At 36.3% G+C, this 27,548-nt stretch overlaps 1 protein-coding gene and 1 long non-coding RNA gene across 2 annotated transcripts in view; one reads left to right on the top strand and one right to left on the bottom strand.

Annotated features, from left to right (window-relative positions):
- Positions 1-8,997: 8,997 nt before the first annotated feature.
- LOC115301361 lies at positions 8,998-10,803 on the bottom strand. Its single transcript, XR_003913089.1, has 3 exons — positions 10,725-10,803; positions 9,528-9,768; positions 8,998-9,082 (listed from the first exon to the last, which is right to left on the bottom strand). It is a non-coding gene; the product is annotated as an uncharacterized LOC115301361 (long non-coding RNA).
- Positions 10,804-10,863: 60 nt separating this feature from the next.
- Positions 10,864-27,548, top strand: part of NUBPL (nucleotide binding protein like) — a 206,600-nt gene continuing 189,915 nt past the window's right edge. Inside the window, exons 1-3 of the mRNA XM_029951167.1 lie at positions 10,864-10,994; positions 11,572-11,719; positions 15,426-15,460. Of these exons, the coding sequence (XP_029807027.1) occupies positions 10,887-10,994; positions 11,572-11,719; positions 15,426-15,460 (291 nt within the window). The 5' untranslated portion in view covers positions 10,864-10,886. The remainder of the gene's footprint in view (positions 10,995-11,571; positions 11,720-15,425; positions 15,461-27,548) is intronic.

The raw sequence follows: 27,548 nt of genomic DNA, 5'->3' as shown, positions 1-27,548 counted from the left end.
AGTTCAGAGCCCAACGTGGGGCTCAAACTCACAAGCCACAAGATTATGACCCGAGCCGAGGTTGGATGCTGAATGAACTGAACTACCCAGGCACCCCAATCATTGTTTAGATACTTTGTATATTACTTGTTAGATCTTGATGGTTTCTACAAATTATACAGATCTGACCATGTTGTCTTTAATTAATGTATGTTTTTCCAATTAAATAATGTCTCCTTGAACTTCAGAAAGAAGCCATCTTTATATGGAGTACAGAACTGGATAGTTTGGCCACAGTGTGTTCTAAGTCCTTTGAAGATTCTAATTATGACGTGAGGATTTCAGTTTCAAAGCTACCAGGCAGAGTGTTGGCTAAAGGTATAACTTCTAAATATCCAGGAACAGGTAAATTTATATAATTATTTTCAAAATGTCTTATAATTTTTTCCTGGCTGGCTTAAACAAACATAATATAGTATTACTAATACTCATTAATTTTGAAAAGTGGCAGGATATCTTATATATATCAATTTTAGTTTGTAAACATTGCTATAGGTACAAAGATTTTATTTTCAAACAATTCAGTAAAAATTTGAGGAAAAAAACTCTTGAAGTATACTTCATTCAGTCATTTTCTTTACGTTATGGCCATTGCTTTTTATTTTTTAAATTGTGAAGTATTCTTCTATTCTCATCCTTAAAAATATTTTTTAAATATCTATTTGAGAGAGAGAGAGAGAGAGAGAGAGAGATGGAGTGAGTGGGGGAGGGGCAGAGAAAGAGTTGGGGGAGGAAACAGAGAGAGAGAGAGAGAGAGAGAGAGAGAGAGAGAGAGAGAGAGAGAGGAGACAAAGAATCTGAAGAAGGCTTCAGGCTCTGAACTGTCAGCAAGGAGCCTGACGTGGGGCTCAAACTCACAGACCTTGAGATCATGACCTGAGCTGAAGTCAGATGCTTAACCAACTGAACCCCTCTTATCCTTTAAAAAAAAGTTTATTAATGTATTATTTTGAGAGATAGCATGAGCAGGGTAGGGCCAGAGAAAGAGGGACAGGGAGAATCCCAATCAGGCTCCCAGCTGTCAGTGCAGAGCCCAATGCGGGACTCCATCTCATGAACCATGAGAAATCAAGAGTCAGATGCTTAACTGAGCTTCCCAGGTGCCCCTCAATTTTTTCCTTAATGGCTATTGTATTCAATGACCCATCTAAGAAACTTTTGATTACTCCTAAGTCTGTGGGTTTGTGATCCATCTTGATGGAATAGGGTGAGAATCAATCAGGGTTATTTGAATAACACTGTTCAAAAGACTTTCTTTTGCTGACTAGATGCATTGGCACCTTTTTGAAGAAGAAAACAATCACCTAAGTGTGATCATTTCAGTCCTCTCTTTTCTCTTGCATTAATCTATTTGTGGAGCCTCAGGCCGTTGCTATGCTGTTTTGATTACTAAAGTTTTATTATAAGTCTTAAAGTCAGGAGTGTAGGCCCTCTGACTTTGTTTTTTCAAGGTTGTTTTGAGCATTTTAGGTTCTTTGAATTTCCATATACATTTCAGAGCCAGTTTGTCAATTGTTGAGATTATGACTGGGATTTTGATGACTTATATATGATGAAAGAAACATTTGATATTTTTGATATTTTGAAAATGGGCATTTATATAGGTTGATATGTTTTAATAAATTGTCAAGAAGGAAAATAGGGTTTGATCAGTCTTCTTTGATATAGGCCAGAATAGAGCCTATAATAATCTGTTTCTTTCATTTTGTGTTGTTTACTCGAAAGGGTCACTGGACAATAATTTCTATGGCAGAACCTGGGGTTAAAGTTGCAGACTCTCTGGAGCATAAAAAGTAAAAATTCTGGGTCTCAAGAAACAGAATAGAAACCATTTCCAAGATGAACGAGTGATTCTAAATGTGAAAAACCCCTATATAACTCTTTGATTTATATCCTATTTCAGGAAGGCAATAAACTTTGTGCTTTTTCTGGTCTGCAGCATCTCTAAATGATTTTGCCTTGATTTTTCTCAAAATTATTTAAGGGAAAGTGAAGTTATACAACTTTGTTCTCCTCAGTATGAGCTTGGAAAAATAAATCTACAGATTGTTTAGTTTCATCTTTACATGTTGTATAATGAAGGAATAGAGAGTTAAATGATTTGTCCAAGATCATATAGCTGGATTAGTAGTTCTACATTAGTAGTAGAGTTCTGACAATATTCCAGGCTTTCCAACCTCTACTCCACTGATCTTTCCACTGATGTAGCTGATGTGTTGCTGTCACAATAGCTAACTACTCATTAACTCCCAAGCCCTTATAATATGCCTGACACTAAGATCTGTATAGGCGATATAAATTACCATTATGATATAGCCGTGGTCCTCAAATACCACAGAGTCCTGTGTAAAATAAGACACAATTAGAAAACAGTAAAAAGCAATATGTAGTAATGCTTCAAATTGGATAGAATTTAGGATAAAGTGCTATGGATGTACATACAAGTGATACTGTGCCTCATTTTAAACAAACATCACTGTGTTATGGCAATAATGAACTGTAATTGAATGCAGAATGTGTAAGAGAGACCCGAAATAGGTTAACTTTCCTAACTTATATGTATAAAATGAAAGCAATCAAATTGCACCTTAAATCCATGCTCTGTTAAACAAAATGTTAAGGAAGGTGAAGATTAATACTTGATGAAATTGTCAGGAAAGCTTTATGAAATAAGTAGGGTTTGAGAAAGAGTTTCAAAGAATGATAAAATTACAAAGGGCAAAGGGATTATAAACTATTATAAATGGGACACGAACGATATTTTAATGAAAATTTGAATACCTTATAAATTAAAATGTGATTTCAATGCAGTTCAAGAGAAGGCCATTAAATATGTTTATGGTTCTCTGAAATAAATTACTTTTAACTAAAGTTAGTGAAGCCTAAATTTCTATGAGGAGCTTAGAGGAGGAAATGCCTACTGAATTAAATAGTCAAGTAGGTATCTAGATTTCTTCCTGCAGGGGTGGTGCTATTTTGCCCAGGTGCTTCTCCTATGATAGCTGGTGCAAATGAATATAGTTTTTTTTTTAAACAAACAAAAAAAAATCCCTGCAAAGGTATTGAGAGATGTGTATTTTCATTTTGCTTTCAACAATTTGCCCTAAAACAAATAAACTGACATCTCCAATACCTCATTTTCTAGAATACATTTCTAAAACACAATATCCATTTATTTAGTGAAAGGACTAATAATAAGTTCCCTGCCAACTCAAGGCAGTTGAGAAACCTGAACAGGATAATATGTGTGAAGATGCTTTCAAAATCTTTCAGATATAAGATTCAGTAAATGATAATAATTATAGTGATATGGCTCAATAGAGATTTATGAAGATAGTTTTGGGGATAAATTCTGTAGAATTCTCTGCAGTATTAACCTGGCTTGTCTCCAAAGACTCTAATGGACATTATTGTGTTTTTCTTGGGGTGCAGATAACTATATGAGATATGTGTAATATGATTAACTGAATGCTTCATGTGTACTGAATCATCTTTCATTAACTGGGCTGATTTACAACTTTGCAGTGAGCAAAGAGTTATTTAGAGATCACTGGAAAATTCTTGCTTGTATTACTTTTTATTTATATGTTAAGTACAAAAAATTGCTTTCTTTATACTTATATCCAGATTAGTGCAATTATTTAAGAATGCTAATGTAAATAAAGAAGGAAGTTGCATCTCTAATTTCTTACATAACTGAAGAGAAACTGATCATTGAGAGAAGAGGAAAAAAAGAGTAGAACCGTAACACTGTCAATTTTTATTTTACTAGGAATCTAGTTCATTTGTTACCAAGAAAAACAAAACTTGATTTGGGAGACAAGACAGTCTTCAATTTACTGCCTCCGTGTGTCTATTCTGTAGCATCGCGTATTAAAAGATTATGAGGTTTTATAATTAATATAACAATTAATTATTAATACTCAGTAATAAAAGTCTCGGGGTGCCTGGGTGGCTCAGTCAGTTGAGCATCTGAATTGGGCTCAGGTCATGATCTCACAGTGTGTGGTTCTGTGCCTATAGCTCAGAGCCTAGAGCCTGCTCAGACTCTGTCTCGCCTTCTCTCTGCCCCTCCCCCACACGCTCACTGCTCTATCTCTCAAAATAAAATAAAGACAATAAAAAAACATTAAAAAATAATGAAAGTCTCAGCATAGGTTCAAAATATACAAAGGATTAATTTCTTAACAAAATAGGCATATTTTTATATGGCAAAAAATAATTGCCATTATGTCAATTAAATTGCCCATGAGAAATTATACTTTCACTATATTAGTACTAAATCTGGGTTACTGAGTATTAGTTATCTATTGCTGCATAACACTTACCGTAACTTGGCAGGTTAAACAACACACATTTATTATCTCATAGTTTCTATGGATCAGGAATTTGGGTACAACTTTACTGAGTCCTTTGCTTCATTATCTCTTACAAGGCTACAGTCAAGAGATCATCCAGGGCTAGAGTCTCATTTGAAAATTCAACTGGGAAGGACCCACTTCCAATCTCATGTGGCTTTTTGCAAAATTCAGTTCCTTGCAGGCTGTTGGACATCTTCAGATGTCAGATGTTCCTTGCCACATGGCCTTGTCTACAGGCAGTTCATAACATGGCAGCTTGCTTTGTCAGGGCCAGCCAGGAGGTCTCCTAGACAGCCAGAAGTTACAATCTTGTGTTTTGCAATCACAGAAGTGACAGTCTATCACTGTTGTCATATTCTTTTGGTCAGAACCAATTTACAGGGCCCGGTGGCACTTAAGGGAAGGAGATTATAAAAGGGTGTCAATACCAAGAGACAAGGATCATTTTAGGCCATCTTAGATTCTGTTAGAAAAGAGAAACAGATGTGACATATGACATAAGCTACAAAGAGAGAGATGCCTGTTAAGAAATCATTCTCAATTAGTTCTATAATCCAGAAGGAATTGGTGGGAATGGCTTAATAGAATTTCTGGTTAGCTATACAGCATCACAAAATAATTAGTGCAAACTACTAAGCACATTATTTTCTTTGTCCACTATTCTGTTCTTTGTCCAGTACTTTCACCTATGATATGAGATAGCCCTACATCAGACCCTGGGAAAATGGCAAATAGTTGTACTTCAGAAAAACATTGGAGACAAATATAATTATATATACATTTTATCAGCAAACAGTGTATTGCATCAGCAAATGGTATTGATTTTGTTATAGTGGTAACTGATATCTATTAAAAAATGGCACTCAACAGCGCATTACCAGCATGTTCCCCCACATAAATAGCCTTGGTTAAATAAAACCATAATTCTTGCATATGATTAGAAATTTGCAAAAGAGATTCAATGTGACATTAATATAATAACGTTTTAACTTGGAGTAATTGATAGAACTTTATCCAATAATCAAAAGAGCTCTTTGTATTCCTAATCAACTCAAAATACCCAGTTTTTAAACTAGGAATAATTATGCCCTAAGTGAATATTTTCTATGTAAAACCATTTGTATCTGTTTTAAAGACTAGCAAAGACTGGAAAAGCCCAAGATGGAGGAGCCTAGTAATTATCACTTCAATAGTAGATTGTTGAATTATGTTTCATAGATGTCCTCCAATAGGATTGAAAGTAAGTTCATTAGCCTGAATCATGGGTGATTAGGAAAATCCCATTTTATTTAAGATGCAGTAGAAAATGGACATAAATACTGCCTATAAGGTTGGCTGGTATGAATTGGAGCATATCAACAGCTTAAGAGCTGTGTGGAAGGCTGAAGACAAACAGAAACTTCATATTTTGAAGTTTGCCAGTGTATCCTGTATTAAATTGATATTATAACTTTAATAATGATATTTCTATGTTATTGCTCTAAACCAGAATGTAGATGTATTTTGAAAAATTATAGTGATTTGGCAGGAGTTCTTTGCTTTTATGAATGGATTGAAGTCTTGCACCTGCAATATTTATAACATATCATGTATAATACCTGTATATACGGTTAATAAATCCTAATTAGAAAAGTTAATAAATGAATTGACCAGATTTGGTTATCAGAATATCAAGTAGACTAAGATATTATGTAAGCCACATGATTATAGAGGACATTCTCACATTTTGGCAGCAGTGTACAATAGACAAAAATCTATATTATCTCCTTTTCCCTGAAGAAAACAGAACTTCACATTAGCTGATGTGAAGGTTTGGTATCTTGATGGGGCTCTGCTTTGCCATTGTCCTTGGTATGTTCTCTAAAGTGCACAGGAAAATTCTCTTCTGAATACAGAATGAAGCAAGTTTTTATCAAAGTCTTTTAGAGACTTAAGTCTTCTAATCTTTAGGATAGAATTGAAGTAGGAAGGACTTGGCTGAATGAACACAGGTTTGGTACTTGGAGAAAATGAAATAAAAAAGCAAAGGCATGGGAATACTAATGCCCTGTGTATAGCAAGTGTTTGCCTGGTGTGACAGTACTTTTTTCTAAATTCTAATTGTGTGGCTTCTATTTCTGGATAGGATCTTCTTTGAAGCTTTAAACAGTAAATAGAGAATATATTCAGTTATAACTTCAGCCCTGTGACCTTTGTCGAAGGATTCAGTTCAGTCTTATAAATCAGAAATTCAAATGTCAAATCACCCATGATTTTTCCAGCTTTGAATATTGGCATTTAGGATCCCTCCTGTCTGTGCTCACTTCAGCAGCACATATACCAGAATCCCATCCTGTCTCATTCTAGATGTGGAGTTTCAGGCTTTGGGAGTTCTATTCTCAGAAGCCAATCCAGTCTAAGAATATGCATACATTTGCTTTCTGTAATTTTAGAAAATAATGGGGAGTTTCTTTAACAGCACTTTAGTTTATGTGAGCTAAGGTACTGAAAGGCTAGCAGTCTTTGATATCTGGGAAAACTTCCTAGGCCAGGTTTCCTACAGGGAGACTGACTCATGGAGAAGCTATTTTACATAAGCAGAAATACTTTATATTTCAATGTCAAATTTTGTGTTAGATATAGGTAAGAGACACTTTCATGTTTAGTCATAAGCAGAGAGATTTGGAAACAAATCACACTGTGGGACAACGACAGTCAATTAATGGGGTTGTCATTTAGATGTCCATTGATAGGGTGAGGTTTTCATTTCAGTGAACACTCTGGGCAGGATAAAAGGTTCAGTTGGGGACAATCATCTTAAAAGAAGGCACTAGTTTCTAAGCTTTAGTTAGTATAGTTAACAGAGACAGGAAATTCTCTATAACACCCTCTTCTTCCTTAGTGAGTTGAGCAAAGAAATGAAGGATGTCCTCAGCTGATAGTCTGCCTTATGGACAGGGGATGAGGCAGACTCTGCCCCTCTGTGGGGATCTGAACTTTCAGTGAGTCCATGGTCACCTGAGGATCTTTTATGTGGGAGTGGGGGTATATAATCTAGCAGATACAAATACATGCTTTCTAGAAAATAATACAAAGTCTTATTCTATTCATAGTAGGCATTCAAAAGAATCCTCTTTTTTTTGAACAATATTTATTTATAAATTTCTCTCAGGGTGGTAGAAACCAGGATGGTGCCTATGTAGTGTCCAGATGTCCATCTGGTGATGTGAATTTAATCCTCAAAGTCTTTATCTATTTATGCCAGCATCAATTGAAATGCCACATACGTAACCAAGCAGATTGTTGCCAAGTCTTCCCTTATTCTTGACCTTAAGGTCTCTTAAAGATCACCTTTCCTTCAGCAAGCCACAGCTACTTACAAGAGGTAAACCCTATGAAGTTCTCCCAGAATGTCTGCCTACACACAACATTCATCTGTTTTTATTCTGGGGGCCTGGGACTATGTTGATTTCTAACTGGTAATGGGGGCATTGATTCTGTTGTTCTCACCTCCCTTAAACTGATTTGGGGTTCCTTTGTTCCCCCTCCTTACTGGGATTCAACAGAGTGGTAGTCACAGTATATCAGGTTCTATCTTTGGAGCTATAATAGGCACTGATTATTTTAACTTCACATTAAAATCCTAACCAACAGTGGTTAAAACAATTGTCTCACATAACAAGATGACTGGAGATGCATGTCAGGACTGGTACACAGCTTAACTGTATAGCTAAGAATTCATCTTCTGACATATTTCCACTTCGTTACCTTAGCTGTTGGCTTTTTAAATCATAACTGTCACCACTGTGCTTCTCATGTTCACCAGATGACTACTACACCTCCAGGTGTCACATCAATGGTCAAGTTGGGAAAAAGCAGTAGCGCTAATTATGTTCTATTTTTATAAAGTAATTTAAATATTCCTTTATTTTGATAGGGAGAATGCAAGTAGGGGAGTGTCAGGGAGAGCGGGAGAGAGAAAATCCCAAGGAGGCTCCATACTATTAGTACAGAGCCTGACATGAGGTACGGGCTCAGGAACCAGGAGATCATGACCTGAGCTGAAATCAAGAGTTGGACGCTTAACTGACTGAGCCACCCAGGCACCCCTAATCATGTTCTATTTTAACAGAAAAGCAGCAGCTTGCTCAGAAGGTCTCCAGAAAATTTCCCTTATACCGCATTGTCCAGAAGTATGTCATAATGCCCAGAACTATGTCTAGAATTAGCAAGTGAGACTAGGAAAGTGAGTATTTGGATTTCTATCCTCTGCACTTGAATGTGACAGGGAAATTGGGGTTGAGGGAATGTTCTTGGGTTATCCAACCACCTATATCTGGCTTAAGAACTTGTGAATATTTAAGTTCTCACTTTTCTTCTATATTGATTCCCTATAATCCCAGAAAGTTTTATATAGTCTTTCTAAGACAGATATTGAGTTGGTTTATTTAATATCCATACCCATCATTTTCTCCATTGCAGATATGTAAATGCTTTATTTCTCAGTTTCTCTTGCTTTTAAGGGTGATCATGTGACCTGGTTCTAGCCAGTCTGGTGTGTATGTGGCTTCTCTTCTCAAATTGAAAAAAAAAAAAAAAAAAAAAGGCAAACGCTCACTAGAAAAAAACGTATCTTTTGGTTCCCCTCTTTTCCTGTGTGGAACATAGCCTTGATGTCTGGAAATGCAGCTATCGTCTTGTGACTGTAAGGGGACAAAATAAGGATAACAAGATGATGGAACAAAAAGAATGAAATTGGGACCTAACGTCACAGTGGAGCCACTACATCAGACCTGAAGAGACTCTTTGTGAACTTTTCATATGAGACTAATATATCCCTACTTGTTTAAGAGAAGTAGAGTTTTCTGCCACTTGCAGCCATATGTAATCCCAAGTCACAGAGGGAGAAACCATGTGTTTATACCATGTAGCATTCCCAAATGTACTGTCATTGCCAGAGCTGTCCTTATTCTCCTTAAAGGTCTCAATTTTCAAAATTCAAAAGCAAGGAAACAATCTCTTTTCTTTAACATGTTTCTGTCTCATAAAATGATGCCACATAGTTTATCAAAATGGGAAAGGGCTATATGAGGTAAAAGGAATTGTGGGGGGGGATGTCTTGATAAATATTATGAATATATATCTTACCATAGTTATAAGTACACAGAAACACCCAAATTAGGCCAAGGCAGAAAGAGAATTTATTGGAAAGAGATGCATATCTCATGGATCTATGAATAGGATGTGTGGCTGACCTCATTATGGACTAGAACCAGGAACTGGAAAGCTATTATGAATCAGTGCAATTGTTCTCCTTTCCCTCCTTGCATACATGATCTCTTATGGTCTGCTTTATTTTTCTCTCTTGGCATTGGTTGTTTCTACTTCTCTGTGCACAAAGAAGAAATTATTTATAATTTATAGAAATTGAGCAGATAAAAATGGACAAAAATTAATAGAAAACATCACAAAATAAAAGTGATAAGGCAAATGAAGTAGTAGTGTGAGATTCAGGGAGAAAAAGCAAGGAACTGATTTTTTTCAGAGCTTATTTAATTAAATGTATTTTGTTGGTAATACCTAATCCTTACAATAATTCTTTGAGAATGTTGTGTGATGCTTGTATTAAAGAGAAAAAAAAAAGTAAAGGTCAAATTAGGGCAGAAAATCTGAATAATTATATGACAAATTCTCTACAGATAAGCCAAAAAAAAAAAAGACATTAAAATCAACTTTAGAAAATATTATGGAGAATATATGAGAGTAAACCAACCTACACCCTAAAGGATCCTTTTGCTGGGTCTGGATTTTTGTATTGGCTTTCTCATTGCGATTTCTTTCACTCTCATCTGTTTTGGATCTAAGATCATTCATTCCTCATATCACAATAAATTACACCTTCTCCCTCAAGCCTTGACTTACTTCCTTTTTGAGGGAAACTTGCTTCATTAGACATGCTTTCTGATTTAGTTAAAATTTTCCAAGCCCAACAGAGCACCCGGCTTCTCTTCAGAAAATTGTTAGCAACACAGCAAGTAAACATGAACAGACTGTTATTGTATATCTATCATACAGGGGGAAGAAAGGTAAAATTAATGGAGGGAATGTTTAAGTTACCATATTCTGCGCAGTGAGAAAACCTGTAGTCATTTTCAAGTTTTACCATTTCCTACTTCTTTTCAGTCGGGTCAAGTCTCTAAGTCTCATTTCCTATTACTGAAGAGAGGACACTGCTAGTGAAGAGTCTCCTATCTACCCACTCCAGGACTTCTGTGAGGACCAAAGAGATGAGGTATGTGATAACACTGCACAAACATTTGGGTAAACTCTGTGAAATGTTTGTACCTGGTTACGAAATGTTTGCATTAACAAACTGGGTTCCTGGGCTGAAGAAATTCAAAGGCGGCTAGTCGCTAGGGAGAGGAAGCGGAGCGTTACCACGTGACGTCATCACTCCACGCCGGCCGCGACAGTTTCCGGGTTGCGCTTAAGGCGGCGTTCCGCGCTATGGGGTCTTGGCGGCGTTTGCTCGTTTTTGGTGGGATGTTGCTGCGGGGTGGCGGTGGGACCAGTGTTTCACTTGGGGGAAGCCGAGTGTTGGTTTGTCGGCGCCAGGTCCGTGATGCTGCAGGACTGGGAGAAGCGGGAGGGAGCGAGATGCTAGGGCGGCAGGGTCGCAGGTGCCCTGACTTAGCCTCTTGCCGAGGACTCTCCTCAGAGCTTAACGGGCCCCGGCTGACTCTGTGACTAACTGAGACCCCAGCTGGTTGAACGTCCCCACTTTACAAGCAGGCCCCTAGTAGGACCAGCCGAGGCGAGGCGCGATATGCAACAGATGCCTAAAACATGGATGTGTGGCTTGTACATTTTCTTCTGTGTTGGTTTATTTAGAAAATAGGTTAAGGAGAAGAAAACTCGTAGAGCATTAACTCTGAACAGATGCATTTTATTTACTTTCCGTTTTTTGCGTCTGCATATCCTGGCAGATAAATTTAAACTTGAACAGTATATTTCTACCATTGTGGTCAATACCAATAGGTAGCACGAAAAACCTAACTAACGGAGATCAGAATTAGCCTGGAAAAGAAATTCCTCTTATAAACTCTGAATTTTTACTTTAACAGCGTGATAATGGAGATGGCTCATTTTAAAACTTTTAAAAAATATTTATTTATTTAATTTATTTTTAAAGTTATCTGGCGCTGACAGTGAGACCCTAAAACAAAGAAGAACACAAATCCTGTCCCGAGGACTTCCAAAGCAGAAACCAATAAGAGGTGTAAAGCAAGTTATAGTTGTGGCTTCTGGAAAAGGTGGAGTTGGAAAATCTACTACAGCAGGTATTATAGGATGTTCTGATTTCGATTAGGAATTTATGCCAACTGACAAGTGCACAGCATTCAAATTAGAGTTTTGGTGTTTAAAGAGTTATTTGTGAAATTCCTAATAGCTGATAACACAGTTTCAGGAGTTGGTAATGATTAGGACCTTAGATGTGTAGTTAGAAAAAACTAGGTGCATAGGCACGAGTTTGACTTCTTAATTGAGGAAAATGTGGTCAGATTGCCCACTGGATTGCCCAGATCTTTGGTTAACTTCAAGGTGCAATGCTGATAATCCTTTTCATAGGGTGGCTATGTAAATTAAAGAAGCTAACCCTTTAGCCCAGGGTCTCCTAAGTAGTAAGTGCTCAATATTTGGGTGCTGTTACTGTGTTTTAAACATTTGGTAATTTTAATACTAAATTATTTCTGTTCTTTGATATTCATTTGCAGTCTATCTGTACATATAGCTACACAGTTGCATTGAGAATTTTTACATTATTGTGACCATTTTTCATTTAACCATAATATCATAAAATCAATGACCTAATATTTGAAAATGCCTGGAAAGGTTTAACATTGTTTTAATTATTTAAAAGATCTAATCTTTATATCTTTTATATTAATAATACTGGAGCAGAGATTTGTTTTTTTGGTGGCTTTTTTTATTTGTAGATTTCATCATGACTGAAGTGCTGCTTTCAGAATCCATAGGAGAAGTACCACCAGAAATAAAAGAGTTACCATCCAAGACTAACAGCCAGATAGTCCCCAAATTTTTCAAAATAAATGTTTTATTGCTAAAAGATTATTTCAGTGTAATGTAAAAGGGTAATGACTTCCTTCTTCCAATCCTGCACAACAGAGGTGACTTGTATTATTAATTTAGAGTCATAAAACCTTCTTTATCTTGTTGCCTTATATTTAATTTTCATTCATTTAAGTAGGAATGGCTGCTAGGTCAGGTTTTATCCAACCTATCTTTATGCAGATGATTTTTCTTCTTTTTTCTCTGTCTTTGTTGTTGTTTTGTTTGTTTGTTTTTTGAGAGAGAGAGGAGAGACAGCGCCCATGCATGTGCCTACAAGAGCGGGGGAGGTGCAGAGGGAGAGATAATCTTAAATTGGCTCCTCGCCCAGCCTGGAACCGGTTTCTAGGCTCAATCTGATGACTGTGAGATCATGACCCTAGTCGAAATCATGAGTCACATGCTTAGCTGACTGAGCCACATAGAAGCTCCATGTTTTGCAGATGATTTTTAGAAAATGACTGTCTTTATTATTGTTTATTTGTTGATTTTGCTATAGTCCTAGACTGGCAAGATCCTTTAAAAATTTTTTTTCCTAGCTATTTAAGTTTGGGGATATATGTAGCTTAAAATTCTTCAGTTCCATTGAAATCAGTGACCTTTTGAAATAATGGCTTGTACAGAGTTCTGTGACTGTTACTGGAGATCTTGTCTTCACTTGAAACCATATTTAGTAATTTCCCAGCATAGAAGTTTTTAGTTATACAACCAGCTACAAATCCAACCAGATAGTGTTATTAGTTCAATTTTTTCTCATTTTTACCTGAAGTTATTGTGGAAGAGTTTCTTGCATATTTTGAAGAAACTAAGATTTACCAAGTATTACAGTAATAATAGGCCTCTAATATATTACTATATGATAGATACTATATTATTATTAAAAATGATTAGTGATTGTTCCTAATTAATGCTATAAGATTCATATTTTTATTTTCTAAGGGCTTGGAATCCATCTATTTAATATTTCATTTTTAAAATTTAGAAGCTTTTAGTCTTTGGTTCTAGCTGCTATCTCTTGTTATTTGAAAATTCAGGATACATTTATTTGTTTTTAGTAATGTGAATCCTTTTGCATCTTTGTGGTTAAAGATGGAAGTATTTTCATGATATCTCTAAGTTTTTTGAGTTTTATGCAATATAATTTGTTGGGTCTGTAGGCTAGTACTTGTTTAAAACATGATTTTTGTTTTTGGTTGCTATGGAATTGTGACAGTATTTTGTTTTTTAAGTTGGCTCCACACCCAGTGTGGAGCCCAACATGGGGCTTGAACTCACAGCTGTGAGATCAAGATCTGAGCTAAGATCGAGTTGGACGCTTAACCAAATGAGACATCCAGGCATCCCTGTGACAGCATTTAAATAGGAAAATAAATGAGAAAATACACAGTTGTGACACATAGTAGTTGTTTCAGTGAATGCCCTTTCCTTGCTTTTTTTTTTTGTTAGCATTATATCATCCTTACCAAAGAGCTAGCCTTTACTTTTTGCTAACAGCTCTAGCTGCATACAGATAGAAATAAGGCTAAACTCTGTTTAACTCTGTTGGTATTATATTTCTTTCCCTCATATATAGTTATTGTCCCAAAGTATCTCAAAATTCTTTCCATTTGAAAATGTATGCCTGACATATTTTTGATTAGAATGATGACATATGATTAATATGAATATTCTCTGGTTCCATTGTGTGAATGTGAGAAGACACTAACACTGAGATAAATTACTCTCTAAAAGTTTCTGCTTAATAGTTAATGTTTAGCATATGATATATGTGAAATTCAGAATTATTTTGTAATTTATAAAAATTAGTCAAGTGCCATGGCCTAGTCTAAGTACTTTGTATCAGTTTTTCATTTAATTCTCACAACAGTTATGACACAGGAATTATCTTCACTTATGCAGGAGGAAGTAGATTTAGGGGTAAAATATCCTACTCCAGGTTATGTAATAGAGGATGGTAAAACTACGATTTGAACCAGGTCTGCCTTGAAAATTTATGCTCTTAACTACTTTAAAGGAAACAAACTCAGCATGACTTATAACATTGTTATATTAAGGAAATGTGATTCACAGTATGAGAGTTTGTTTATCAGTCTTGGAAATATTTTACCTTCAGACCTCTCTTCATCACAGATGTAGCATATCTCTGTTGCTGGGCTAAGAGTAGTTCTGGGACTATTTTCCTTCTTTATGTTTTTGGGATTCACTAATAATAAGCAGTTTTGGGAACATGTTATACTGCCTTACCTTTGACCTTCTTCCCTTTCCTCTGCACAGTGATCTAGCCTTTTATTTAGGAGTATTTGTGAGTTAGGCATTTGGAATTCTTGTATTACCAGCATTTATTTTAAAAGACAATAGAATCATACACATTTTCATTAAAAGCTACTTTTTCTGCAAAATGTTTTTGAAAATAATTGAATTGTATATTAACAATTTTTTTAATGTTTATTTATTTTTGAGAGAGTGCATGAGAGGGAGAGGGGCAGAGAGAAAGGAAGACAAAGAATTCAAAGCAGGCTCTAGACTCTGAGCTGTCAGCATAGAGTCCAACTTGGGGCTGAACTCACAACTGTGAGATCATGACCTGGGCTGAAGTCAGATGCTTAACTGACTGAGCCACCCAGGTGGCCAACAATTTTTTTTTTAAACTAAGTAGATTATTTAAACAAAATTATCACATTATAAAAATGAATTGTTTGAAATACTCATTTTAGGGCAGGAATCTATTACTGTTGGAATATTACTGTTTCTTTTTGTTTTCTTTCTGTATTCTTTGTGTCTTTCGTTTTTATAAGTATAGGAAATATATTAAAAATTTCTTATGTTTTGGCTATTACATTGAAAATATTAAAAGGCAAACTGAATTTTAGTAGAAGGAAAGTTACTAAATTTAATTACTTTTTTTGTTTCTTACAGTGAACCTTGCACTTGCACTAGCAGCAAATGATTCGGTAGGTGTTTATTAATACAAAATTAATTGATTAAAATGTTTTTTAATGAAATGATAAAGGACATACTGATATTTTTCACTTTACTCTCAGAGGCTATGGAGTGTAGCTGTAGTCACTTGCATTTCTTGAATGAACTAAAAAGTCTGCCATAAGGACTGATAACATTTAATGATAATGATGAGAATGGAAGGTGTCAAGGAATTCAGGCAGCCTCTAGAAGGTAGAACAGTCAAGGATATGGAATCTTCCTTAGAGTTTCCAAAAGACGTGATTCTGCCAACACCTCAATTTTAGCTCATTGAAATCTATTTTGGACTTATGTGATAATTTCTCACAGTAGAAGTAGGAAATAAATATGGGCAGGAAGTCCATTTTCTTAGTTCTTAAATTTCCCAAGATGTCTTTATTTTGCCTTGTGTTTGATAGTTTTACTAGGTTCAAAATAATTGCATCGCTGAACCTTGTAAACATTTTTTTCTCTTCTCACATGCTAATAAAATGTCTGATCCTAATATGATTTATACTGTTTTGTAATAACCTGTGTTTTTCCCCTCAAAGCTGTTAGAGTTTTCTTTACGTCTATTAAGTTTAGAAATGTCATAAATATGTGTCTAGTTTTTGGCTTTAAAATTTTTTACCTGCTTGGAAGTTAGCCAAGCAGTATCAAGGTTTGAGTCTTTTTCAGCTTAGGGAAATTTCTTCCTTGATTACTTTAAGTGGTGTGTTTGTTCTCTCTCCAGATACCTATTAGATAGATATTAAATCTTTATGCTTGTTAATTTTTCTTTCATATTTTCCATTTCTTTGTCTTTTGTTTGCTGTATGTTTTGGAAGATGTCTTAGACTATTTTCCACACTTCTTTTCTTGGGTTTTACTTGTTATTTAGCCCTTCTGAGTTTTATTTTTAAATTCAGAAATTATATTTTTTTCCAGTTTTCCAAGACTCTTTCTTATTTTACACATACTGGAAAAACAGTGGCTTTATCATTCATTTGAATCTCTCTGAGGATGCTGTTTAGAATTAAAAAAAAGTGTTCCTTTTAGTGATCTCTGCTTAGAACAGTGGTTCTTATAATGTGGTCCTCAGACCAGTAAAACTCAGCATCACCTGAGAAATTGTTAGACATACAAAATCTTGAGCCTACCATAAACCTACCAAATTAGAAACTGTGAGGGTGGAGTCCCACAATCTGTGTGTGTGTGTGTGTGTGTGTGTGTGTGTGTGTTTCTATGCATCATATTTTTAAATTTAATTTAATTTTTTATTGAAGTGTGTTTGACAGTATTATATCAGCTGGAATCTTTGTTTTAACCAACCATCTATATGATTTTGAGGCACACTCATCTTTGAGAATCCTGAATCTAGAGTTTGTAAAAACTCTTATCTGCTAGTGTCACCCTCTTTGTTTTCTTTAAAAAAATTTTTTTTTGAGAGAGCACAGACTAGGGGAGGGACAGAGAGAGAAGGGAAGAGAGGATTCAAAGCAGGCTCTGCACTGACAGCAGTAAGCCTGATGGCAGGCTCGAACTCAGCAACCATGAGATAATAACTTTAGCCGAAGTCAGATGCTCAACTGACTGAGCCACCCAGGTACCCCTCCCTTTTTGTTTTCTACTGTGGTTATGTTTTTTTTTTAAATTTAGTTTTAAACTATTTTTTCTCTTGTTGTTTCAATGGGAATTTGAAGAGTTAGGCAATCTTATTGAAGTAAGAGCCAGTAATACATCTTTTAAAAATAATTTTTATTAAAGCATGTAGTTACCCTGGAAAAGAGACCTCATCTTCCTTGAAGAAGGGATGAAACAGGGAAGATTCAGTGGATGGGATGGTAGATAAATTTGTAGGTGTGGGAATCTTTTAATTTGGTTATGATTTTAGCCAAAGCTTTAAGTCTTAAGTCAGTGTGAAGCAATTATGGAATAAGAGAGCAAAGGATAGAAAGAATAAAGAAGGGTTGACTCCTTCATGTTAAACATTGCCAGTCTTGATGAGATGGTAGCTCAGAAGGTTTTTTTAAATTTTTTTCTTTTTTTTGGTTGTTGTTTTTCTGTTTTTGTGTGGTTTTTCTTTTCTTCTTTCAGGGAGCAGGGTGAGGGCAGATCCATCTTTAATGCATTATATGTATGTCAGGGAAATTGGCAACAAGGAACGAAAAGCAGTAATACTTTACCTGGCTCATTTCTTCAGAAGCCTTCCTTAAGTGTTTTTAAACATGTTTGTAAAATCTTCCTTTCATTGTCTATGATCCTGATGAAGGTGTTTTTTGTTCTTCATTTCTTGAGTTTTATTTATTTATTTTTTTTTAAGCAAAGTTACTGTTTTTGATTAGGGAATAGCATGTTTGTGACCTGCCAGAGTGACCTGCCAAGAGGGATAGCCTGCATATAGAAAAGAAAAGCTGTATCTGTTCTATATGATTTAAATGCATCTGGCATAATTTTGTTCTCTGTATTTCCCAACTTAAGATGTTATTTTATTTTATTTATTTATTTAAAGTTTATTTATTTATTTTGAGAGAGAGAGAGAAAGAGCACACATGCAGGCTGTGTGCTCTTGCACCAGCAGGGGAGGAAAAGAGAGAGAGGGAGAGAGAGAGAGAGAGAGAGACTGACAGTGCAGAGCCCAACGTGGGGATCGAACTCATGAACCATGAGATCATGACCTGAGGGGAAGTCAAGAGTTGGATGCTTACCTGACTGAGCCACCCTGGTGTCCTCCAACTTAAGATTTTATTAATATTACACTTGCTTAGAGGAAACATTTGGTCCTCAGGGAAACCCCAGGTTCCTCCCAGCTCTTCTGTTTGCCTGAGTTGATACAGATGGTCAGGGTATATCATTTTATGGGGTTAAAAACTCCAGTAAGGATGGTGTTTTTAGAGCCTCTCCTAATGATTCATTACTAAGAAGTCTTAATTTGGTGGAGCTTGTCGACAGGATTGTCTTGTCTTGTTTTTAAAAGAGGTCTCTGATTTACTTTTCTGTAGGCCAACTTTATTTAAGACCTTGCCCTTTCTCTTTTTTTCTCTTTTCTTTCTTTCTTTCTTTCTTTCTTTCTTTCTTTCTTTCTTTCTTTCTTTCTTTCTTTCTTTCTCTCTCTCTCTCTCTCTTTCTCTCTCTCTCTCTCTCTCTTTCTTTCTTTCTTTCTTTTCCTTCCTTCCTTCCTTCCTTCCTTCCTTCCTTCCTTCCTTCCTTCCTTCCTTCCTTCCTTCCTTAATGTTTATTTTGTGAGGGGGTGGGGGAGGACATGAGTGGGAGAGGGGCAGAGAGAGAGGGAGACACAGAATCCTATGCAGGCCCTGCTGTCAGCACAGAGCCCCATGCAGGGCTCAAACTCTCAAACCACGAGATCACAACCTGAGCTGAAATCAAGAGTCAGCTTAACTGATTGAACTACAAGGCGCCCCTCTTACTTCCTTTCTTTTCCATGGGTTGGTGCTTGCCTTTTTTCAGCATTGGAGTGGGAAGATCCAGAAAAGGGAAACAGGTCCAGAAAGCTATTCATTTTACTTTTCATGTTGAGTTTAGTAATCTCTAAACTGGATTTTGTAAACACCAGGGGTGTATGTAAGATAGTCCATTGGGATATGGGAGGGAAAGTTTTCGTTTCCATTTGTATTAAATTTTATCTTTTAAAATTTGTTTTTTGTGTATACTTTAGAATTTATACTGTATTAGTATATATAGTGTATATGGTAGCTCTAGTGTAATTTATAAACAAGTATATTAACATATGTTAGGGATATATGCTCAGAAAATTTTTTACTTTTTGGAGTGCATGATCAGAAAAGTTCTGGTGTCATTAGCCTAGGCAAAAGGAATTTCTGGCTTGGATCATAAGCTCAGTTTAAAAGAAGATGACTTCGTAGATTGAGGCAAAGGCCTTGCAGGAATTGGATATGGATTTTCTCTTTTCCTAGTCTTCTGTACTTACCTTTGGGAATGTAGGAGGTAGTATTGCCCAGAGGAGTTTGGGATCATGTGTACCACATATCCAAATATTGCATCCCGTGGTTTGTTGGAGCTGGCTCGTGCTTGCTTGAGAGTGCTCATTGTTAAATTTTTGGGAATTTGGGAACTAGTTGATATCATTTCATTACCATGAAATAGGCCACAGTGAGAGTATTTAAACCATGGAAGTAAACAAGTATTGAAAATCAGACACCACATCCCACCCCACACTGAACCACTTATTAAACATTTATTGGCACACCACTGATCATACATATCGACAATCGTATTTTTTTATTTTTCTTTTTTCTATATTCTTAACCATATTATGGATATCATTTTTCTACCATATATATTTAATAAATAGTGAGAAGAGCACTCCTGGGAGAAGGAAACCGAAAGACTACCAGAAGCCACTGATAAGCTCTGTGAGATACCTAACTCGCTTCAGTTCATTTTAGTCCAAAAACCGTTTGAGTACCTATCATACTCATTGCCAGACACCCTGGGAATATAAAGAAAAACAAACATGTTGGGGGAGTTCACAGCCAGCCAGGCTGCATTCACAAAACAGTGTTGTGTGTGTGTGTATATATATATTTATGTAAGTGTGTATGTATTTCTGGGTATCTGTGTGTATTTTGGTGGTATACAGATGAATTAGGTTCAATAATAGTTTATTCTGTGAGTGAGAGAGTGTTAAGTAAGACAACAGTTAAGGTGTTATTGTGCTTCATAACAGAGTAGACACATTGTGTACTCTTAAAGGTTTTATAATCTAGTGAAGACAAAAGGAAGATAAATGTCTTAAAATCAGGAGCTGTATTCAAGGTCAAATATAGTAGTGTATCTGTCCAGGATGAGTAGCTTTTATTCCAGAGAAAAGCAACCTTTTTTTTTTTTTTTCATAGAGCATTTTCATGAGCATAATTGTATTTGATTCTCACAGAAACCTGTAATGCAGTGCCATAGTATTTATCAGTTTTATAGTCTTTATTGATTCTGTCCGATCCTTGCCACGTTTCATCAGCCAGCAAATATCTTTGTTTCTGTCTCTGCAGTATTTTTTTAAGATATATTTTTCTGTTGCCAGTATTTCTACTCTAACTAAGGCTCACATTACTATTTGGCTCATTTATTCATTTATACTTCAAATAGTTATTGAGTACCTACTCCATCCCAGGAACTTTGTTTGGAGGATACAGAAATGAACGAGACGCACAGTCCATGCCTTTGAGGAACTCACAGACTAGTAGACCACTGCAGTGACCAAATACATTACCTACTTGTGCTCAGATTCTTTCAGACGTATTATCTGATTACTCTTACTAAAGCACAATTGGAATTACATCACTTCCCTGTTCAGTGTCACTGCTGAATGCCTTTTACTGGTATTCAAGATCCTTAGTGATCTGGCTTTCATCTTTCTTTGTGCATTTGTCTTCAGCTCTTCTAAATGGTCCTTCTGCTCTAGCTTTAATCAATCTGGGTTACTTGAAGTTGCTAATTTGGGCTTGGATATACTATGTTCTTGCTCACTTACATCCTTTCTTGTACCTTACTACTGGAGTGTTCTCTTCACCTTTCTTCAACTTTACATGCCCTATCTTTTGGGCTGCCATTTACAGCTATGTTAGTTTATATCCCTCATAAGGGTACTTGTCAGGGAGGTTGTGTGATGACAGAAATCCACATTACCCTTTTCTTGTGTAATTGCAGGCTGTATTTTTTGTTATGTTTTATTTATTTATTAAGTAAGCTCTTAGCCCAGTGTGGGGCTTGAACTCACAATCTCAGTATCAAAAGTCATATGCTATACCTATGAGTCAGCCAGGCACTGCTGGAGGCTGCATTCTAATTCATACAGAGGTACTGAATGAGCCACCTTTGCCCTGAGGGGCAGCTTAATGAAGTGCTCCCTGAGTTCCTCTCTTTTCCGTCTTAGGAAATCCGGTAGCACTATTTATCATCATCATCATCATCATCATCATCATTATGCCCATTCAACCATTCTGGTAATTTTTTTCTAATAACAAATGATATAACTAACATTTATTGTTTATTATATATCAAGCACTATTCCTCGTGACATGGCTCTTAACTCACTTATGTTTCATAGCACTAAAGTCGGGTAAATATAGTGAAAGAAAACTCTAAGAAGTAACAGCAGGAGAAATCTCAATACAGGCAGGAGTTGGTTCATCTTGAGCAAAGAATAAGAATATGATCTAGTATGATCCTTGTTGTAGATAAGGAGGCAGAAGTACCTGGAAGCTGTGTTGCCTACGGTCACTCAGGAAGTAAATAGCAGAGCCAAGATTTGAATGCCAACCTACATCCTGTGCTCTTAACTTCCTTGCTCAATTCCTATCTTAGCTTAGATTCTTATGATTAAAGACTGTGTTGTCTTTATCCTCGGCTATGCTTAGCAGCTAGCACAGTGCTTTGTGACTTAGAAAATACACAATACATGTTTGCTGCATGGATGAATTGAGTGCATAGAATGGTTTTATAGTATATTAAATGCAACGTTTTGTTTTCTTTTGTTTTTGAGAAGTGATATGGGATGAGAGAGGACTTTTTGTGGCTTAGTTGGCTGTACACTCTTCTTTTCCTGCTTCTTAAAAGACAATGCATTCCATAATTCTGCTTAGCCCTCTTCTCATTTTGAACTCTTTGTCTGCTAATTTCAATTCTCCCCGTGCTCCACTTACTACCAATGTGTCCTTGATTCCAAATGTATCCACCAGCCCAGATTTCTCTCCTGGGTACCAGACCTGCCTGTCTAGTTGTCTCTGAGGACATCCACTTAAATGCTTGGCAGGCATTCAAGCTCAGCATGTGTAAAACCAAACTCTTTTTCCTATAACTGTCTTTGTCCTGTGGGGTCATTTGGTTCCTGCCCACTTTCAAATTAGTAACCTGTACTTGCTGCTTCTACCCCTTAAAGTTCTCTAGACTCCATCCTCTCATTTTAGTTTTTTATTCGCTGCCTTACTCAGACTCCTACTGTGTATCTTCTGTGAAGTGACCCCTGTACCTACCTTTTTTTTTAATGTTTATTTATTTTGAGAGACAGAGACAGTGCAAACGGGGGGGGGTGGGGGCAGAGAGAGAGGGAAAGAGAGAATCCCAAGCAGGTTCTGTACTGTCAGCACAGAGCCCACTGTAGGGCTAGAGCTCATGAACTGTGAGATCATGTCCTGAGCTGAAACCAAGAGTTGGATGCCACCCAGGCGCCTCACTTGTACCTCTTAAGGTTGTAAGTATTAAAGTACATAATGTTTATAAAACACTGAGCACAGAGCCTGGCACATAATAAATGCTAACATGAGCTATTCTTATTAGCTGTTTAAATATTCCACATGCTACCCAGACATGTCATTATAATCTGGAATATAAGTTATGATGTGAATTTGGATTAAATATGGATGAAACTGTGTTTCTTACAGTTACATATGTGGAATCCTTATGTATACATTTATTTCAAGTTCATAAGGCTGGGGCTCATCTTTTTTTAATGCTAGTGTACACTATATTAAGTTGACTTGTTTTTAATTTTTTTAAATGGTAGTTTTTATATGTAACAGATAAATTTCTTATAAAATATTTTATTTCAATATTATGGTTAGCTATTTAGAAGGAAGAGTACACTATTAGTGTTTAAAGTATAATTATTTTAAAGGTTGAAGGAAACTGGGACAAGAGATCCAGAAGGAACAATTGTAAAATGATTATTTTTTGCTCCTTTTTGTTCTTCACTTCAAAGGTAATTCTTGGATAAATGTGGTTTTATAAGTACATTTGAATGCATGAATTTTGACATTTACCAAGAAAAAAGAGACTCAGAAAATATATTTGCAATTAGAGCAAAAATCTTTACTAAAAGTAAGAATTTCTTTTAGGATAAGAAATGGAAATATTCATAGTAATTGATGACTCTTCTTGCAAATATCTGATAATTATGATAGCTATACATATTCATACATACATACATATGTGGGGTCTTATCACTATAATCATTGACAAGAATAAATAGATTTGATGAGTTTTTCTTACTCCTTCGTGCATAGGTTTGCTTATTCATTCATCAACCATTTATTGAAGGCCTGTCATTTCCTAGGGGCTCTGCCTAGCATGGGAATGCAAAATTGAAAAAGCCCTGCCTCTGTCCTCATCTTGGTTAATCTGCTACCTGAGTGACTGGGAGAGTGTCCTTTCCATTCAGAGCAGGGATCACTGTATGACTTGCTGACTCTTGTCTCCAATCTTCTTCCTTTCTCATTTAGCACAGATGGCTTTGTCCACTCTCAAGCCTTCTATCCCATTCTAGTTACTTTACTCCTAGCATGTGGTCTTGCCTCCTAATCCACATGAATAATCGACTTTTCATTGGTAATGTACTTACTCTTTTCTTCCACTGTCAAGTGCATCTTTATACAGTCATCATGATCTCTTGTCTCTTCCTGCCTCAGAGAAAGAGATATCAGACCTCATACCTCTATCTGGACTCTTTGTCCTTCATTTCCTGCCTTGTCTAGCAGTTTGATTCATAAATTCCTTTAGTTTCATTTAGTTTCTCTTTACTAAATCCTTCCTCTTGGTCTATAGATCTACTCATGTTACTCATACACACTGAAAAATATAAATGTGTATATTTATTGGGTGAGCAAATAAAACAGCAGATCTTCTTTACCTGTTTCCCCCAAGCTTCTGGCCTCTGTTACTTTTCCCATTACAACCATACTCATACAGGAGAGAGTAGTCTACACTGGCTGTGTCAATTTACCTAATTCACATTTATTTCTCAACGTCTACAATTTGACTTCTTATCACCATACTGTTGAATTTCCTGTCCTAGTTACCACCTATCTGCCAAGTATATTTGTTCCCTTTCTCTCAGTTCTACTTGATTTTCTACTGCATTGGATACTACTGACCACAGGTGCTGACACCTTAGAGAACATTTGGGTTTTACAGCATCATTTTGTCATAATTTTTCTCTCTTTCTCTGATCTTTTCAGTTTCCTCTCTGACTTTTCGTATTATTCTATTTGTATACCTTCTTATTTTTCCCCTCATACATACATGTCCTCTCTTTATTTTCATATGCTGCTGCTTCATTGTCTTCTTTTTAAAATCCTTATTTTCATTAGTTTACTCAACATTTCCACTTGATATTTACAGATATTTGAGATTTAATGATTGATATGGAACTGCCATGATTATCTTTCTCTCCAAACTTCTCTTCCTGTATTCCTTAATAATTCATTTATATGTTACTATTACCCATTTCAGTTATGTACTGATGTGTAACAAACTACCCTAAAGTTTGTGATATAAAGCAGTAGCCATTACATTTACAGATTCTGTGAAATAGGAGTTCAGACAGAATATAGCAGGGATTGATTGTTTCTGTTCTACAGTGTTTGAGGCTTCACCAGGGAAGACTCAAATGGCTAGGGACTGGAATTATCTGGAGGGTCTTTACTCACATGCTTAGTACTTGGATGGCAATGATTTGAGGGCTGAGCTCAGCTGGGATCATTGATTAGGGTACATTTCCTTGGCTTTTCCAAATGTTATGTGAACTTCCTTACTGCATGGCAACCTCAGTGTAGTAAGTTGACTTCTTACATAGTGGCTCAGGGTTCTAAAGAGTTAGTGACCCAGTGAGTAAGAAGGAAACTGTATGGCCTTCTTTGACCTAAGAGAAGAAAGAGGGTAGTTAGCCTAGATTCTGGATGGAAGTACTCATGTGCCTTCCCAGACTCAAGAGGAGACATAGACCCAACTTCATGATGGTAGGGGTATCAAAAAATATGTGTCTATGTTTTAAAGCTACCATACCAGATCTCCTGGTATCCTACTTAGAAACCTGGATATCATCCTTGTCTTTCATTCCTCCAATCCTACTCTGCTTTTGTATATCAGTCACTAAGTGCTGCGCTTTTCTTCATTATCATTAGCCTTGGTAAGAATTCTTTCACCTTTCACTGAAGAGTTTTCTATAAACTCTTATTTGATCTACATAATCTTTACCACCTTGAATTAAATAATAATTCCTCATATTGATTGTCGGATAGTTCTTCCTACATACAGATCTCTATCCAAATTGCTTAATTTAGTTCTTAAAGGTTGGCTCTACCTTAATTACCTCTCTGCACTCTTTGCATCAACTGGGCCTTTGCAGTGACTGACTTCTTTGCCTTCCTCACCCAACTGCTTTTGTCCTTCAGGTCTCATGTTGGCTGTCACCTCCTATGCGAAGTCTTCCTAGGGGCTTCAAATAATGTCACTTTTTCCTCTGTTGGTTTATGTGTCTATCTCCTGCCGTTAGAGTGATTATAGCTTCCATGAGGTCAAGGACTGTGTCTTAAGTCATCTGCCACTTTTGCCTGGCCCATCATTATATACTTGGTAAATGTTTGCTAGGTGATTGAAAACAGGTTATACTTTGGAGGAATTCTCCAAAGGTTTGAATTCCTGGGCTTTATTAAATTCCTATTCAAGGCTTTAAATAAAGGAGTTTACATTCTGTGCTTGAACAATTTTATTTCATTTAAAACATATATAACAAACCCCCCAAAACTTCTACTTGAAATACTATTCTTGTATGCCAGAAAATTTAGGGAAATGGGCAAATATTAGATTTAAAACAAGCTTTGATAAGATTGAGGGCCATGAGAATAAAGTTGAAATCAGAATAGTATTGTTTTCTGTTGTGGCATTTTAAAGCTTTAATTTTGGCTCTGAAATATTTCATGTTACAGATTTCATTCTAGCCTATTACCTTTTGGCCAGGAACATGTGATAGTTCACTTTTGGCAGTTGCACTGTGTGAAAGGGCCAGGGTCAGCACTGCTGGGCAGAAATGGGTCACTGAGTGTTAAGATGAAAGGGGAAGACTTTTAAAGAGTCTTTATTTATTGTTGGTGTAATAAGAGAAAATAATTATAAACTTGAACCTCTCACCATGTTCTTGCTTCCTCCTTTGCTTCTCAAATGCTTTGCCAAATTAACCACATCAACCAATTTTATAGAAAATGGATTACTGTTTTAAATTATTCTTTAGCTATTATTCTTAAGCTTCTTCAGAAAGTCTTTCTCCTCTCTTGTCTTTCAAAAGAACATAAGTCTCTTTTGTAGTTTCATAAAAATATTAAGTGGTCACTTAAAGAAATCAGGCAACATGTTCTACTTAAGTGATTGATAAAGTGCAACTGCCTATTTTTCCGAGTTGGAAGGAAGAACTCTTGCTTACTGTTGCTTTAAATGATGATTTTATTACTGTCAGGACAGATAACAAGCTGGGGTTTTCTAAGAGCAATAAATGACAAGTTGGTTTATGCCTGTGGCTCTTAAACAATGTAACATTCTTAAATTAAGGTAGGAACACACCCAGGTGGTCTTTAAAGGCAGTCTGGATCCCCTGCATGGAGATGGGGTTGCTCTCTGTTTATGTTTTTCCTGAATAGAATAAGACACACAGTTTTCTCCAAACTCTGGAATAGGCTTTGCTCTGAAATCTGTGCTGGAATGTTATCTGGAGTGTGATGGGGTTTTTTGCCAGTCACCATGGAAACTGATCAAGGCTCTTTCTAGTGCTATCCTTTGGGCTATTTGGGCTTCCTTAAATAAAAGATGACCTAATATATCTAATCTTATTCTTCACATATGTATTTTCTTTTTTTAGAAAAATTTTTAATGTTTTATTTATTTTTGAGAGAGAGAGAGAGAGACAGACAGACAGACAGACAGACAGCATGAGCAGGGGAGGGTCAGAGAGACAGGGAGACACAGAATCTGAAGACAGTTCCAGGCTCTGAACTAGCCGTCAGCATAGAGCCTGACCCGGGGATTGAACCCCCGGACTGTGAGGTCATGCCCCGAGCCAAAGTTGGATGCTTAATTGACTGAGCCACCCAGGCACCCCACATAGGTATTTTCTTAAAAAATGATTAAAAATACAGCTTGAGGGAGAAGAGGATATCTGTATCATATTCTATTAGGCTATTTAAAATATTCTATGCAGCTAAAGAGTATTCTGGCCAAGAAACATGAATGAGCATTTTCATTTTGGAGGGGCATATTCCTATTGGTTTGTGATTTTGTCTGTTGGCCTTTGAGCTTATA

The sequence above is a fragment of the Suricata suricatta genome, chromosome 9 (assembly GCF_006229205.1).
Source record: "Suricata suricatta isolate VVHF042 chromosome 9, meerkat_22Aug2017_6uvM2_HiC, whole genome shotgun sequence".
In the NCBI taxonomy this organism is placed as follows: domain Eukaryota; kingdom Metazoa; phylum Chordata; class Mammalia; order Carnivora; family Herpestidae; genus Suricata; species Suricata suricatta.
Note: the sequence above shows the minus strand (reverse complement) of the source record. Positions and strands in the feature narration are given on the sequence as shown.